This window comes from Halichoerus grypus, chromosome 4 (genome assembly GCF_964656455.1).
Source record: "Halichoerus grypus chromosome 4, mHalGry1.hap1.1, whole genome shotgun sequence".
Taxonomy (NCBI): domain Eukaryota; kingdom Metazoa; phylum Chordata; class Mammalia; order Carnivora; family Phocidae; genus Halichoerus; species Halichoerus grypus.
This window is the reverse complement of record NC_135715.1, coordinates 68,410,994-68,428,933: the sequence shown is the minus strand read 5'-3', so window position 1 is coordinate 68,428,933 and position 17,940 is coordinate 68,410,994. Positions and strand designations below refer to the sequence as shown.

General features: G+C 32.9%; 1 protein-coding gene across 7 annotated transcripts in view; it reads left to right on the top strand.

Moving 5' to 3' along the window:
- PDS5B (PDS5 cohesin associated factor B) overlaps positions 1–17,940 on the top strand; it is a 193,367-nt gene that overhangs the window by 123,361 nt on the left and 52,066 nt on the right. For all 7 annotated transcript variants that reach the window (XM_078070475.1, XM_078070474.1, XM_078070476.1 and 4 more), the window contains exons 18-20: positions 3,375–3,480; positions 5,892–6,052; positions 16,682–16,805. In XM_078070475.1, coding sequence (XP_077926601.1) covers positions 3,375–3,480; positions 5,892–6,052; positions 16,682–16,805 — 391 coding nt within the window. The remainder of the gene's footprint in view (positions 1–3,374; positions 3,481–5,891; positions 6,053–16,681; positions 16,806–17,940) is intronic.

The window sequence follows — 17,940 nt, the reverse complement described above, 5'->3', positions numbered from 1 at the left end:
CCTGGGTGGCTCAGTCGGTTAAGCATCTGCCTTTGGCAAAGGTCACCATCCCAGGGTCCTGGGATCAAGTCCCACATTGTGCTCCTTGCTCAGTGGGGAGCCTGCTTCTCACTCTGCTTGCTGCTCCCCCTGCTTGTGTGTGCTTGCCCCCCCGACAAATAAATAAATACATCTTTAAAAAAAAAAGAATGCATTCCATGCTCATGGATCAGAAGAATAAACATTGTTTTAAAATGTCTGTGCTGCCCAGAGCAATCTATACTTTCAGTGCCATCCCGATCAAAATACTAATGGCATTTTTCAAAGTGCTAGAACAAACAATCCTAAAATTTGTATGGAATCAATTGAAAAGACCCCGAATAGCCAAGGAAATGTTGAAAAAGAAAAACAAAGCTGGGGGCATCACGTTGCCTGATTTCAAGCTATATTACAAAGCAGTGATCACCAAGACAGCATGGTACTGGCACAAAAACAGACATACAGACCAATGGAACAGAATGGAGAGCCCAGATGTGGACCCTCAACTCTATGGTCAAATAATCTTCAACAAAGCAGGAAAAAATAAGCAATGCTAAAAAGACAGTCTCTTCAATAAATGGTGCTGGGAAAATTGGACAGCTATGTACAGAAGAATGAAACTCGACCATTCTCATACACCATACACAAAGATAAACTCAAAATGGATGAAAGACCTCAATGTGAGACAGGAATCCATCAAAATCCTAGAGGTGAAGATAGGCAGTAACCTCTTCGACACTGGCCACAGCAATGTCTTTCAAGACATGTCTCTAAAGGCAAGGAAACAAAAAAGAAAATGAACTGTTGGGACTTCATCAAGATAAAAAGCTTCTGCACAGCAAAGGAAACAGTGAACAAAACAAAGAGGCAACCCACAGAATGGGAGAAGATATTTGCAAATGACACTACAGACAAAGGGCTGATATCCAAGATCTATAAAGAACTTCTCAAACTCAACACCCAAGAAACAAGTAATCCAGTCAAGAAATGGGCAGAAGACATGAACAGACGCTTCTCCAAAGAAGACATACAAATGGCTAACAGACACATGAAAAAATGTTCATCATTAGCCATCAGGGAAATTCAAATCAAAAGCACACTGAGATACCACCTTACACCAGTTAGAATGGCAAAAATTGACAAGGCAAGAAACAGCAAATGTTGGAGAGGTTGTGGAGAAAGGGGAACCCTCTTACACTGTTGGTGGGAATGCAAGTTGGTACAGCCACTTTGGAAAACAGTGTGGAGGTGCCTCAGAAAATTAAAAATAGAGCGACCCTATGACCCAGGAATTAACACTACTGGGTATTTACCCCAAAGATACAGATGTAGTGAAAAGAAGGGCCATATGCACCCCAATGTTCATAGCAGCAATGTCCACAATAGCCAAACTGTGGAAAGAGCTGAGATGCCCTTCAGTAGATGAATGGATAAAGACGATGTGGTCCATATATACAATGGAATATTACTCAGCCATCAGAAAGGATGAATACCCAATTTTTGCATCAACATGGTTGGGACTGGAGGAGATTATGCCAAGTGAAATAAGTCAAGCAGAGAAAGTCGATTATCATATGGTTTGACTTATTTGTGGAACATAAGGAATAGCATGGAGGACATTAGAAGGAAAGGAAAAATGAAGGGGGAGAAATCAGTGGGGGAGACGAACCATGTGATTCTATGGACTCCGAAAAACAAACTGAGGATTTTAGAGGGGAGGGGAGTGGGGGGATGGGTTAGCCCAGTGATGGGTATTAAGGAGGGCACGTGTTGCGTGGAGCCCTGGGTGTTATACGCAAACAGTCATGGATCACTACATCAAAAACTAATGATGTACTGTATGGTGACTAACATAACATAATAATAAAAAAAAAGATTGAATACCTCAAAAAAAGAATGCTTTATAAAATAGGCTATTAATCTAGTTCGATTGCCTTTTAAATTTGTGTATTTTATAATAAATACTATATAATTAAATCTATCAGTTGTTTCCTTTATGATTTTTCTGCCTTTCTTTTCATACTAGGTAGTTATGTTTTTCTACTTAAATCTTTAGTTGGTCTGGAATTCATTTTAGTGTAAGGTGGAAGTAGATATTCATCCTTTTAAAAAAAAAGCATAGCTAGTTATATCAACTCCATTGATTGAAAAATTCTTTCCTTCCCAATTTGTAGTGTTTCCTTATTATAAATTATTGTATGATTTGGACTCTTACTAAATTTTCACTTTGGTTCATTTGTCTTTTGAGGTGTTAATGAAACATTTTTATCTTGTTGAGAAAGTTCTTTCATCCTTCCCCCTCCCCCTAAAATTAATTGGCTGTTCCCAAATGTTAATTGATTTTTCCAGTTGAGCCATAGAATGCATCTGTTGAATCTTGTCCCATATCAAGTTGTGTTCCCCTGATAACATTTGGAGATTTAGTGAAAAAATGTCATTACTTGTCTTGACTTATTCAAATCTCTGTGTTCCCCTTCATATAATTCTAGAGTTTACACATAGATTCTATGCATGTAAAACTTATTTTATATATTTTAACTTATTGTGAATAGATTTTTCCCCTCTCTGTATTTTTTAGGTGGTTTTGGCTGATACTGAAAAGCACAATTGATTTTTTTGTGTTTTGTTGGTATCACCTCACTGAACTAGTATTTTTTAATAGTTTTTACTACTCTAACTGTAGTGTATGTTATTTATTTTTTATAAAAAGAACAAATACCTAAAAGTGTGAATGATTATTTTAGACAATTCGTATTGCATTATAAATGTTTATTTTAAAATAACCTATGCTTGTTTTCAGAAGAAAATTTCAGAGCAGTTTTTTTTTGTAAATCTATTCTAATTTCTAGTGAAGTTTTATTATATGTCTGTTATCTAGGTATTTTTACACCTTTCAGGAACAGGCCTGTGTGTTTCTGGCTCTTAGAATAGTGCCTGACACATAGTAATATTTGGTAAATATTTTGAAAGTGCTTAACGTTGTCATTTATCCTTATTTTAGTATACGTTGTTCTATTTACTCAATAATGAATTTCAGATAATTAGAAAACACTCATGTGTTTGGGCATAATTCTTCTATGGAAAATGCAAGAATAAAAATATAGGTAGCATTAATAAACAGCAAATCAAATAACATTTGGACTTCCTTTGAATGGACAGGAAAAATACTATTTTTGAAAAGAAGTATCTTAAAATACCTATTATAATTTTTTGTTTTGCAGTAATGTTTGGGAAACAGCTTTGTCAAATTTTTATGTGTTTGATGTGGTCTGTATAGAAAATATTCATGATTATTTTTCATAGACATTAGGAATAAAGAACAGTTGAAAATATGACTTTTTTTTGTCATACTTTAGTGCTCTTATTAAGCAAGTGAATAAATCAATAGATGGAACAGCAGATGATGAAGATGAGGGTGTTCCAACTGATCAAGCCATCAGGGCAGGTCTTGAACTGCTTAAGGTAAATATGCTTATGGTGAAATTAAGTGCCTAATTAGATAACTGTTTAACATATATATAGTATATATTTTTTATTCTTGAGATTTGCTTAAGTTTTTATAGAAACTGAAGTAAAATTTTCTCAATCATTTTAGGTAATTTAGAAATTGCACATTTCCTCTAACATGTAATCTAAATATTTTCAGGTTTAAATTGTATAATATAGCCTACCTAGTATTGTTACATTAAAATAGCAGATTATAATTTGAAGTTTTCATTAGGGAGCAAAGAAAGTGCTAGTCCTACCAAACATGGAGCCAAATTCTTCGTAAAACTCCATTTTATCTTTTATTTTGTTAGCTAAAATATACTACTGGCTTTTACTTATTATAAAAATATCAACTAGTTATTGACAACTTAGAAAATACAAAATTATAAAGAAGAAAACATCCATAAGCCTATCACACATAAACATTCCTTTTGTTTTCCTTTTAATTTAAAAAAAATGCACACTTATAGTTGAGATCAGACTGAATATATACAATTTTGTATCTTGACTATTTTCCCTTATTATAAACATTTTTATCAGTGTTTTTTAAGAAGTTTTTTTAAGAGTGTCAAAAATTGTTTTTGGCTGTTATTTATTAGATGGATGCTTTTGGGCAGGTTCATTGCCTCCAGTTCTTCATCTGTAATGGAGATAATAATAGCACTTATCTCACAGAGGACTAAATTAAGTCATGAACATAAGTTTTTGAGCACAGTGTCTGGCTCATCGTAAAAATATAAAAAACATTATTTTTTGAAATGGTGATTAATCCACTTTTGCAGTGCCATAGAGTTCCCAACTATTTCCCTGGATATTTAGGTTTTTCTAATTTTATTCTTATAATCACTACAAAGATAAATATATCTAAGATCTTTGCTGTTGTCTTTTTTTTTAATGCTGGAATATAAAGAGAATGATCATTTTCAAAATTTTTGGATGTATATAATTTAATAAAACTCCTTTACAGAAAAATTATACCCATTTATAATTCTGTCAACAGTGAATGAATGTGCCTATCCTATCTTCACAAACATGGAATGTTGCTAATCTGATAAGTAAAAATAATGTTTTAATTTGTGTAATTTGTGTAATTATTGCAGTGAGGTACAATCATTAGTGTTTTCCCTATGGTGAATTCATTATTTTTACCCTGTGTTCATTTTCTCTCTCTCTCTCTTTTTAATCTTGTGTTCAATTGTTCTCAATTTTTTTGTTCTTTTTAACTGATTGAGATTTTTTATTCTCCTTGCTTTTTTATAGGACATATTTGATATATAAAAAATAAAATGTATTCTATTATATGTGTTATAAAGTATAGTAATAAAGTGAATACAGTGAAAAGTAAATAGGATGCTAACTCAAATAGAGTATTAACAATACTGTTGAAGTTCCCTGAGTAGTTTTTTTCTGTGATTCACATCCCCCAGGTATAATTGTTTTGAATTGTTCTGTTGTTTGGGGTCTATTATTCATTCTCTTACTGTCCTTTTAGTTTTATCATCTTTGTATCTCTAAGTAACATCACTTATTTTGCTTGTTTCTGAATCTTACAAATATGGCATTATGTTTAATGTATTTTTCTACTGCTTGCTTGTTTTTACATTCCATGTTTGATTCCAGTTGTTTATTTTAAGCTTAACAATCCTGTCTTGTTCAGAAGATTTTTATTGTTTTTGTTTTTCAATCTGAAATATAACCCATCTGGAATTTATTTTGGAAGTATATATTGTGGAGGAGGATCTAATTGGATTTTCTCCAAATAGCTGTGTATTTTTATCAGGACTATTTATTAAAAATCCCATCCATTTTCATTTTCTGTTCCTTCATTATAATCTACTTTAATCTAAATTCTTAATGTATGCTTGGACTAAAAAGTTTTACTTTTTCTGTTTTGTTTCTTCTGATGTTAATACAGTGTTGATTTGATAAATGTAACAGTTGTAAATGTTACAATAGCTTTTACGATCTGTTGTTTTACCGTCTTTCCTGGATAACTTTTTTCTAAAAATGTTATTAGTCTCTTCTAATGACCTTTATTTAGAAGACTAGAGCTATTTTGTTAAATTCTCTCTTTTTTTTCCTTTTCTCCTCATCCTCCTCCAAAAAACCCAAACATTAACTAAAATCTAAATTATTTTGAGTAGAATTATATTGAGTAATTTAATTTTGAAAGAAATGACTTTGTTAGATCGTGCAGTCTTCCTACACTAGAACATATCTGTTACATATTTAAGTTTTAAACTTTATTTACAGTGCTCTCGTGTACTTGTTAGCATATTTTTATATTTACTTTGATTTGAGTATTTCCAGTATGTAATATTTTGGATTTATATTATAAAGATGGAAAGGCTTTACAGATCATTTTTATGACTCATTTTTTTAAGGTACTCTCATTTACACATCCCATCTCGTTTCATTCTGCTGAAACATTTGAATCTCTCCTGGCTTGTCTGAAAATGGATGATGAAAAAGTAGCAGAAGCTGCACTGCAAATTTTTAAAAACACAGGAAGCAAAATTGAAGAGGATTTCCCACATATCAGATCGTAAGTTTATTCTGATAAATATACTAGAAAATGGAAAAATAATTTACTGTTTCTGATTTATGTAATTGTTGGAATCTTTTAAGTTTTGAGGAAATCATGTCTAGGTTATCTTAAGTTTATACCGTTCAGTTTAGATTCTCATTTCCTGGGGGAGATAGCCCTGATTGGTATTTTAGAAGATTCATGAAAATGTGGAGCAAACATGGCATTTCTTTTTGAAGCATTGATTTTGCTTAAATATTTTAATGAAAACAATTTTATAGTAAAACATTCTCTTGATACATCATGGCATAGAATAAACAATTCACATAAATTTAAGGTCTAATGGGAAATTTCAAAGGAATTTCAGCAGGACTGTGCATAGGACTCTTCACTATGTGATTAAAAGTATTGAATTGAAAATTTTCAGAAGCAGGGCTTTATTTGACTCAGGGAAGCATGGAATAAACCTCCTAACAGCAGTGTATTTTTGTGTATGTTTCAGTATTTCCAAGAATTGGAAATTGTGCTGTTATCCTTGGGATTTCTAATGCTGGTTGATTATTCAAGATTCTATAATACCTCAAAACAATAAGTCTTCATTTTCTATGGATCCCTGCTTACTTCTCTATATGCATCTCTCCACCTGTTCCTGGAGGGTATATCTGATAGTTGGTCCTGATCTTGCCATAGTCACTGGTGGTTAGTTTTACATCTACCTCATTACTTCTGGCTTAGCCAGTAGTCCAGTTAGTTGTGGCTGGGGTGGCATGCTTCTTCATTTGGAGGAAAAACCTCAGAAGGAGACTGGACAAAGGTAGCTCTTAAAATCTCAGGTACACTTTTTGTTATTCCTTTTTGTTCATATGAACTTAGTTCTGGAAACTATTACTAGGACAAAGGCATTATTTAAGTGATCATTGAAACATACCAGAATTTTGTAATCATATTCTCTTTGGCAAGAGTAAGAAACTTTATTGTTTAGAACTGACTTTTTGGGGTGCCCGGGTGGCTCAATTAGTAAGCATCTACTTTTGGCTCTGGTCATGATCCCTGGGTCCTGGAATTGAGTTCCGAGTCCGGCAGGGAGCCTGCTTCTCCCTCTTTTTCTGCCCTTCCCCCCCTGCTCATGCTCGTACTCTCTCTCGACTAAATAAGTAAAATCTTTAAAAGGAAAAAAAAAGAACTGACTTCTTAATTTTTAAGGGAATGCAGAGCATGAATTTTCCTTTGAATGGTGCTGTGATTCTCCAGATCAGAGATCAGTTTGGAGATACGCACAAACAATACATAACTCTATATTACTGAATGCCCACTGACTGTACTATCTCATTTAAACCTTTTAACAGTTTAGTAAAGTGTAGAAAATATCCTAATCTTCCAAATGAGAAATCTGATATTCACTCGAGGTAAATGGTTTTGGGTCATATAGCTAGCAAGTAGCAGAGTGAAGATTTGAATTTAGGCCTATTTGTCTGAATGCCTATGGTGCCATATCCATAATGGCACAATTCCTTTCTTAATTAGGGTTTTGGGCAAGTTTTAGTTTGATTTATTCACTGGAGGTTTTTATTTTTATTCTAGACTGTCTTTCCTAGCACCCTTTATATCTTAAAGAAACTTTGATATATTTGTAGCACTACAAGAGCAAGGTTGAAAGGTGGACATTTTAGAAACATGCAAAGGGCATTTTAAAACATCTGCTTTAATATGGAACTGAAGTACTTAAAACTATTTGATTTATATGCTGAGTATATTTCAAATGTTTCTCATGAGGAAAATTAACTGATATTGAATACCTGCTGTGTGTGCATGCACTGTTCTTGATGAAGTAGCTCATATATGTCTTCCAGGAGATAAAAATGTATGCAGATTTTATGTTTTAAATGATTAAATTGAGTGAGTCGATATTGAGGAAAAATGATAGAGTTGAGTGTTTATTAAATTATCTTCCCTTGAATTCACCAAAATAATTCCAAAGAACCAAAAGAAAAATGTATCTAAGTAGAAGCTACCACAAACTGGACAGAGTTGTAGCTAAATAAGTCATCTAGAAGGAATTGAATGTGAGAACATTGACAGTTGTTAACACATATTCCTGAATCAGGAGAATAAGGGAATGGATAGTAAGTGTTCTGTTGTTTGCTAATTTAGAGGAGGAGATTGAGGTATGGGCAGGCTTTGAGAGAAATAAGGAAAGCCTAATTTCTGCTGTCATAGAACTAAAGAAGAGACTTGTGGTCACACCATTTTTCTTTGGGCTGACCTGTTTTCCTTAGCAGGAGGAGCAAAGCTTAGAGGTGAGGCTTAGAGTAGAATTGTGATGCAAATGTCTTATTACCAACTTTACAGGCACAGAAAAAATTGTGTGCTTCCCCACTAAACAAAAATGATGATGTACTATGGTTTCCGTTCTGACTCCTCCTGTCTCTTAGGAGTCTGGCTTACCCCCAGAGTAGGCAGATGTGCCAAAACTAAGAGTCCTTTTATAGCATAGGATATAGCCATAGTTCAGGTGGAGCTAGTTCTCATCACTGGCAGGGTTTTATTAGACTCGGAGAGAAATTACACAGAGATAAAGGACTTGCTACGTTTAGTCCCAGGTCCTTGCTCCATGCTACTTACTTGGCCAACTGATTAATGAGTTGGGAGCTTTGATGTTAATTTTTTAAGAGAGGCACCCGATGTTTAGTCATTAGATGTTAATTTTTTAAGAGAGGCACCTGATAATTCAGTCATCAGGGAGATGCTATCTGCCTTAAATGGCAGAGCCAGAGAATTTCTCTTATTCAAAGATGCGTTAACAGAGTACAAATAAATTAACGTGAAACCTAAGCAGATATTTTAGTATTCCAAAGAAAACTGATAATCACTATTTGGAAGAATTGAATTTTTCTAGGAAAAAAAATTTTAAACCATTCTAAACTGCCAAGAAAGTTAAGCAGCAAATGATATCTGCAAAAATAAGAGAACAAGAAATATATATAAAAAAAGGGAAGTGGCAGGACTAAGGATAAAGAAGACAGAAACATACTTGTATTATAATTTATTATAAGCAGCAAGGAGCAGAGTAAACAATATAGAAAATATGATTAGTAAGCTAGAGATAGAGCATGAGGAAATTGTATAGAACGTGGAAACAGTGGGCATAGAAATGAAGGCAGTTAAAGAAAATCATTTGCAGATAGTGAAAAGCCCTAATTGGTTTCTGTGAAGGAAACAACAGAATAATGGAAAATGGAAAATAGTTAAAAAAAAAAAAAAAAAGATAATGTTTAGAGTGAATGAAAATGTCAATCCGGAGATCAAGAGGACTCATGTTTTAGGAACACATTCTGGTGGAATTTACTGAATTGTCAGGGATTACAGAAGTCATTTCACAAACATCAATAGCAAAGAAAAGGAAGTGTATTTTGTACAATGGAAAAATAAAGAGGTTCACTTCTTTCAACCACATAAGATTTCTGAAGTTAATGATTCAACAGCTAGAGGGTTTTCAGGGACAAAGCAGAATATAACTGAAGAATTTCCTGAGTAGCCACATTGTGCTTAAGGACAAATGAAGGATATTTTTTAGGACATAAAGACTCAGGAAATGTATTAATTACCCGCTTTATATTGTGGACTTTGTCTACCAAGTTATATACTTTTTCCCTTTGCATTCAGTTTTGCTTAAGCCTCTAAATCCAACTTTCGTTTTCTTTTTGTCTGTCTTTTCTTATTGTTTTTTTAAATTTTAGATGTGTCTATATCTACTTTTTAAATATTTGAAAACTTGGATTTTACTTTTAAGGATGATGTAAATAAATAAAATTGGCTCAAGAAGAATGGGAGAAAACCTAATTAGGCTGTAATTATAAAAAAAAATTTTTTTGAGAAAAGTATCCTCTAATAAAAAGTGCCAGTAGAAGTGTGTGTTATAGGAAGTATTTCACATCTACAAGAAACCAAGGATTCTAATTCTTTTTAATTGTTTAAAGCATAGGGGAAAAAAAAAAGCATTCAGATTACTTCTTACATAAAGCCAAGATAACTAGCAGGAGTGCTAAAACTGGATAACAGATATTCCCTCAAAAGAAAACTTAAGACAGATCTTACTAATATTACTGCAAAAATTATAAGTAAATTTTTAGTAAAAAGAGAGTTTACTACATTAAAACAAAATACACTAATGGCTGGGGCTCCTGGTTAGCTCAGTCAGTTAAGCATCTGACTTTGGCTCGGGTCATGATCTCAGGGTCCTGGGATTGAGCCCTGTGTCTAGCCATGTAGGGCTCCGGGCTCCTGTCTTTGGGTTCTGGGCTCCGGGCTCAGCGGGAGTCTGCTTCTCCTTCTACCTCTCCCCCCTGCCCCCACTGTGCTCTCTCTCACAAATAAAATCTTAAAAAAAAAAAAAATCTTAAAAAATATATATTATGGTCAAATGTGGTTAATTTCAGGAATACAAAGAAGGTTGGTATTAGTAAGCCTAATATACATGTTACAATTTACTATAAAATTGAGTAAAAGGGAAAAGGGCACATGGTAGGTCATTCTGATAGATACTAAAAGGGCTTCTGATAAAAAAAATGATTCTTATTTATAATTAAACCCAATAAAATAGGATTGTCTTTATAACATAATAAATTTGTCTCAAACCAGTAAGAATCGTCTTATAGTGAACACTAGAAGCATTCCCAGTAAAATTAGGAACAAAATGAGGAAAATAACACTATCTCTGCCATGATTTAACATTGCTTTAGAAGCATTAGCCAATATAATTAAATAAGAAAATAAAGTAAGAGGTACAAGTGTTGGAAAGGAGGAAGCAAAGTTACCATATTTCATGGAAAATCCAAGAGAATCAACTGAAAAACTACCAAAACCAAGATAGCCAAAGTAAGTATGTAAAAATTCAGAGCTTTCCTTATATACCACTAACAACTGTTTTGAAAATACTGTAGGAGTAAAAACCAGAAGACCTAGGAGTAAAATATACAAGAAATTTGCAACCTTATAATAGTGAGTGGAGGAATATAATATTTAATGAAAAAATTAGTTAGGAAAAGTTACATTAACCACTAAGTAACTGGCAAGCTGTTTTGAAAGGAAAAATCAATATAGACTGCTTATCTTGATTTTTTCATATATTTGAGATAAGTCCAAGATTATCAAAGATTTTATAAAATGAATTAATAAATATTAATAACCAGCACATTTCTGTAATTCCTTTTTTTTGTGGTGGCTGACCACGTCATGAAATATTGATGGATTGTACAATTAAATATCCATTTGTTGAAATATATTTACAGAGCTTCTACTGTATATAAGGTACTGGAGTACATAAGGTTCTGTTGGAATGAACAGACTCTGAGGGAGAGTACCATTTAGACAAATGCAAATGGTATGCTGGGAAACTATTTTCAATAACTTAGAAAAAGTTAATATGTCTAATGTATAAAGACTCTTAACAGAAATATAGCAGGTTTCACAGTAGAATACTAGCAAAGGAAATGAAAAGGAAAGTCATAAACTGGAAATCCTTCCAGCCCCTCAAATCAAGAAAAGACATTTATGCCAATTAATACTAATTGAGGCAAATACAAATAAAAACATGTATGTGCTATAACCAGTGTTAGCATTCCAGTGATGCTCTCTTGATTGAATTATAAATTGATTCAGCTTTTCTGGGTTGGTAATGTGGTAGGTAATACATACAAACTTAAAATGTGTGTAGTCTTCAGCACTGCAGTTTCATTTTCAGGAACTTGTCCCAGAGATAATTAGAAAAGATATCTACCTAATGATTATGTGGGTCAGGGTCCAGTCAGAGAAACAGAAACCATATCAGGTATTTTAAACATAAATAAATTAATATATATGTTTGAAGGATGAAAGAGCAACAGGTTGCTTTGGTAACCCAGAATTTATGAATTCTTGGAAGCAGCAACCACCCTTAGGGCTGGAGGAACCACTGAGAAGTGGTGTTAAGGACTGTCCATTGGATGGAAGAGCCCTGTCAATATTGCCCAGCCAGCTGACCAGAATGCCTAAAGAAGCTCTGGGGTCTCTTATTGCAAGAACCTAACAGGAAGCCAGCTCTTGAGGGAGTCTAGAAAGTGTAATTTCAGATTTATATCTCCAGGATCTGCTCAGAGCAGATTATGGCAGGCTTAAAGCTTAAAGCTCAGAAACAATATAAATAACTAGCATAAGGATGTTCATAGTTTTGTTGTTAAGATGAAAAAAAGAAAATCTAAAACATCTAGATGCTCCTCAGTAGGAGATTGGTTAGAGTAGTTGTGGTATAGCTATCCACTAAAGAGCCATATGACCATTAAAATTATTGTTTAGCCATACTTGACATAGAAGGTTCTCTCCAGCATTGTTGGTGAAAAAGTGTTTCCAAATACTATATATTTTGTATCCTCATTTACTTAATATATGTATGCATATGTAGAGAAATTTTAGACATATATTCACCAAAATGTTAACAGTAATTATTTCAGGGTAGTGGAATTTTGAGTTTTTTCTTCAGTGGTTTTTAAATGTTTTTCAGTTTTGTTTGCATTTTCTACATGTGTATGATTATCATCGGGGGAAAAAACCTTGAATTGGAAAATCAATATAACAAGGGAATAAAATATTTCTTTTAGTAGGAACTTATTAATAGAAAAAGCAATCAGAAGATAGTTGTTTCATTTACATTTCACTAACATCTTAGACTCTGCCTAGTACTTCAGAATTCTTGAAAGTGTTTTTTCTTTGTTTGTCTGTTGTTTTGGTTTATTTCTGTTTTCTGTTTAAAGGGGTATGCAAAACATTGGATGAGCTTAAAATTTCTCATTCTGTCTTTAAAAATTCTAATCAGAATTGCTTTTTACTTGTGTGTGACCTGTAATTTTCTTTTGATTACTAAGAAAAGGGATTATGGATGTTTGTATTGGCAAGTCTGATCTATGAGAAGACATAATCTTATCCAGGGAGTTTAGTTACTGAAGTCACTAGAAGATAATTTTTCATTTCACAAAGAAGCCATAAACCATAGACTAAAAGGATCATTTGGTGAGACTCTTATTTTTTATACATTTTATTACTGAAATTTTCAAACATAAAAGGAAGTAGCTAGAATATTATAATGAACTCCCATATATCCAATAACTAGCTTATGTATGAATAACTGAAACAGCTGCTTTTGTTTAATTTATAATTCTGCTTACTCCCCATTCCCCTTATATTTGAAAGCAATGCCAGACTATATATACCATTTCATCTGTACATCTAAGTATCTCTAAAAGATAAGAACTCTTAAAAAAAAAAAGCATAATGTCTTTATCACATAGTTGACATTAATTGTTTAACGTTAATAATATCCAATTTTCTCAAAAATGTAATTTGTTAGTAGCTTTTTTTTTTCAGGATCCACATTGTTATTTGTTGATAAATATCTTAGAGTGCCTTGTTTCCTGTAGGCTCCCCCTCCAATTCTCTTTTTCTCTTTGTATTTGATAAAGAAACCAGGTTTCTTTTGCAGAGTTTCACATAGACTGATTTTTGCTAATTGTATGCCTTTGGCATATTTTAATGGGTTCCTTATATTTTCTGTAAAGTGATAGTTGAATGCAGAGACCTGGTTGGATTCCAGTTCAACTTTTTTGTTGTTACAGGACCACTTTATAGATGGTGGTATGTTCCATCAGGAGGCACATGATATCTGGTTATTTCTCTTCTTATGATAGTTAGAAACTGATGATACTTAGTAATTACTGGTGATATTCTGTCATTCTTCACTTATTAGCTGAATACTTTTATAAAGAAGAACTTCCTATCTATTCTTTGGTTCCCCAGTGTGTTGTTTTTTTGTGTGTGTTATAGAACAGTGTTCAGAATAGTGAGTTTACTAGCATCCTCCAAATGTGACCAGTTAAATTGTTATCTTTTTAAAATATCATGCTCAGATTTGTTTGTATACATACATTTACCATTTCTGTCAGTCTTCATTTTTTAGATACCCATATTTTCATCTGGTATCATTTTCTTCTTGAATAACTTTATTATTTCTTATTGTATAAGTTCTCCTTGTAAGTAATAATCTCAGCTTTTCTTCGTCTGAAAAAAATCTTTATTTTGCCTTCATTCTTGAAAGGTATTTTTTTCTCAGAATAGAATTCTAGACTGACAGTTATTTTCATTTAGTACCTAAAAGATGTCACTCCATTATTTTCTGGACTTGCATAGTTTTTGATGAAAAGTGTTCCTTTGTATGTATTGTTTCTCTGTATGTAATGTGTATTTTTTTTTTTTGGACAGTTTTTAAGATTTTTTTCTTTATCGCTGTTTTTACCGAATTAATAATGGCATGTCTTGGAATAGTTTACTTTGTGTTTCTTCTGCTTGAGGCTTATTGAGATTTTGGGGACTGTGGGTCTATTTCCATCAGATTTAGAAAAATTGTGGCTAATATTTCTTCAAATATTTTTTTCTGTTCTCCCCTCCTCACCTCTTTGTTTTCTGGGACTCTGGTTTTATGTATTTTTGACTACTTAATATTGTCTTACAGGTCACTGATGCTCTGTTCTTACTTTTTTTCCCTGTCTTTTTTTTGTTTTGTTTTGTTTTATTTTACATAGTGTCTGTTGCTATGTCTTAAAGTTCACCGATGTTTTCTTCTGTAACAAAAAATCTACTTTTGATCCTATTAGTATATTTTTCATTGCAGGCTTTGTATTTTTCATATTTAGTAGTTCCATTTAGTTTTTTTTAAAGTATTTCATTTCTGTCCTCATCATGTTCATGTTTTCTTCTTGGGCATATGGAGCATATTTATAACTGCTGTTTTAGTGTCTTTGTTAATTTTGTCACCTGTATCACTTCTGGACCTATTTCTGTTGGTGAATTTTTTTCCTGGTTATGTATTACAAGGTTCTTTCTACTGTGGCTGGTGGAAACATGAATCACAAAGCAGACTTGTGCATCTAGGGAATTTTTTGGCTTACTGCTTTCTAGTGTTCTTTTCCTGGTCTCGGGTAGTTTTTTCCTCATGCATGGCAAAACTGATCATTATTCAGCCAAAGACTTGAGACACCCCTCTGTGGATCTCCAGAATGCAAGCTCTCTTGCTGTCTTTGTAGCTCCCTCTTCTGTGGAACTCTGCCCTAGAAATTAAAGCTGCCTCAACTCCCATCTTGGTCTCCCTCAACTCCGTGCGACCACCAGGCTCTAATTGGGTTACTTTTCCTTACATGGCAGTCTGGAGCTTTGCATGCAGTAAGTGGGGATAGATGTAGGACTCTTCTAGTGTGTTTCCCATCTTTTAGGGATTATGGTCATGTGCTGCCTGTTGCCCAGTGTTTAAACCTTTAACATGTTTGTCTGTTTTCTGCTTGCTTAAGGTAGGAGAGGATGTCCCATCTCAGATATACTGTCATCATGTAAAGCAGAAGTCTTCTCAGTATAGTTTCAATTCATACATTTTTTTTGTAAATGAATGAAAGTAAACATCTTTTCACACATCACAGGGTAATTTGTATATCTACTTTTGAAAAGCTTTCTATTTTTTTTTATGACCAACCCATTTGTCCATGATATTGCTGGTCATTCTGTATTTGGATAAAGTCTTTACGTTAGGGATATTAACCCTTTCTTTGTGAAACGAAATGCAGAATTTCCCCTCAATTTGTCACTTGTCTTTTTATTATATTTTCCTGTTGGTGTCTGTGACACTCAGTTATTATTGTGATTAATTACTGTATATCTGAATTCTTAGTACTGGAACACTGGGTTGGTATTGGGCAAGAAGGTGGATTCAGAAGTTGCTTACACTGTGAGATGTTTGAATAAATAGTTGAGCCAAGAGATCCTGCTGTATTCAGTATTCATTCTAAGTTTTTGTGTAGTGTAATAATACCATACCTGAATGTTCTTCCAGGTAGCTACATGACTCACTCCTTACTTCCCTCAGAACTCTGCTGAAGTGTTACTTTATCTGAAAGGTCTTCTGTAACCACCTTCTTTCAAATTGTAATACTCACACACCACTCCCCACTCCCTATCCTGTCCTCTTTTTCTTTTCCTTTTTTTCCTCCACAACAGTTACCACAATTTGACATAACACATATTTTGCTAATTTATGTATTATCATTTGTCTTGTCCCTAATATGCTAGTAGCGTGAAGGCAAGCATTGGGACCTTTAATAGTGCCTCAGACCTAGTAAACACTTAATTTTTATAGGCTTTATAATAAGATTTCCGTTTATGTAGGTTGTGCTGGTATGAAGTGAAAGATGAATCAGAGCGGGGAGAGACTTGAAAAACAGTTTAGGTCCCATTATAGTGGTCTTATGTATAAGGTGGCAGCAGCTTAGCTGGAGTGATAGCAGTGAGAATAAAAAAGAAAAGACTAATGGGATTGACATTAAGAAGAAATGGGTTACCATCCATGTTTCTGTTTAGAATTGTTAAGTAAAAAGGAGGGAAAAAACCCCTTGTATTTGGATTATATTTTTAATGTAGCTGTTTATGAAGCAAATTAGAGACCATTGAAAATGAGTTCAGGTAGATTTTTTTTGTTCTTACAAAACATTACCTAAAAAAATACAAATGGTCACGTATCTAGTGGAGTCTTGCTGATTTTTCTGGTTTATTGTTTTTCTTTCTTTCTTTTTTTTTTAGAGCTTTGCTTCCTGTTTTACATCACAAATCTAAAAAAGGACCCCCCCGCCAAGCCAAATATGCCATTCATTGTATCCATGCGATATTTTCTAGTAAAGAGACCCAGTTTGCACAGATATTTGAGGTAAAAAGAAAAAAAATTGTTTGTTTCGTATGTTATAGTTAAAAAACACATATTAATGATTTTATAGAATGTTCACATTTGGAGCTGTATCATTTTATAGTATGTTGTCAGAATTTGAATCAGTATAATCAATTTTGATGAGTGGTTAAAATATGAAAATATCTGATTATTCAGATGTTTAGTACTAACAAGTTCAGAAATCAAACAATTGTGTAATATTTTTTGACATTATACATTTAGGGTTAGGAAACTTTTTTGGTAATAAGTAATTACATATAAAATCGTACTTATTGATAATAGGTAATAGATGATTCTGTCAGTTTACAGTTTTGAAAATTAGAGTTCTGTTTATGAGATACTGCTGAAGTATGTGGAATTTTGTCAGTACTAATTGGTATAGTAATATAATTGGTATATAAAACAAACAAATTTATACTTATATAATCACTGACCTAATTTTATGTCAGATTAAATTGTGTTTTTTAAATATATATTTCATATTATTTTTTCTACCCTTTAAGTTACTATTACCCTTTCTAAGCATTTCATTTTATTTTAATATACTGTAATCTGGGGCTATCTTTAGTATTCTTATTAGATACTTAGCATTTTTACATAAAATCCAAACTTGTAATTTTAGTTCAGGAGCCTTGAATGAAATCAAAACAGTTCGGAAATTATGCTGAAGCTACTGTTTTAGAAACATTTATGTTAACTTTTTCATCTTTTCATGTATTATGCTAAAGACCTGAACAAGGAAGAAAAGTAGTTGTCTTTATCATATATCCTCTTGCTGTATATAGCAAATAATTTATTTTAAATTTTGTGCATTTTGGGGGGAAGGTATTTTCTGTGGTCTGTTTTTGTATATCAGAATGACTTTAATGAATTCATGTTGATTTAGAAAGCTTTTGTTTTTCTTGATTAATCTCCTTTCAGTGGTGATAAGGAGCAGGATAATGCTGATAATAACTTGAATTTGTAGGGTACTTTTATTTTCATTTTGATATTATATATCTGATATTTTATCTTTACCATAACCTAATCTGTAACCCTTCTGCTATAATGTATAGGTTTGCTAGCTTTCTGAGAAAAGGTTTCATAGAGCTGTCTTGTCTGGCCTTCATGAGATTGC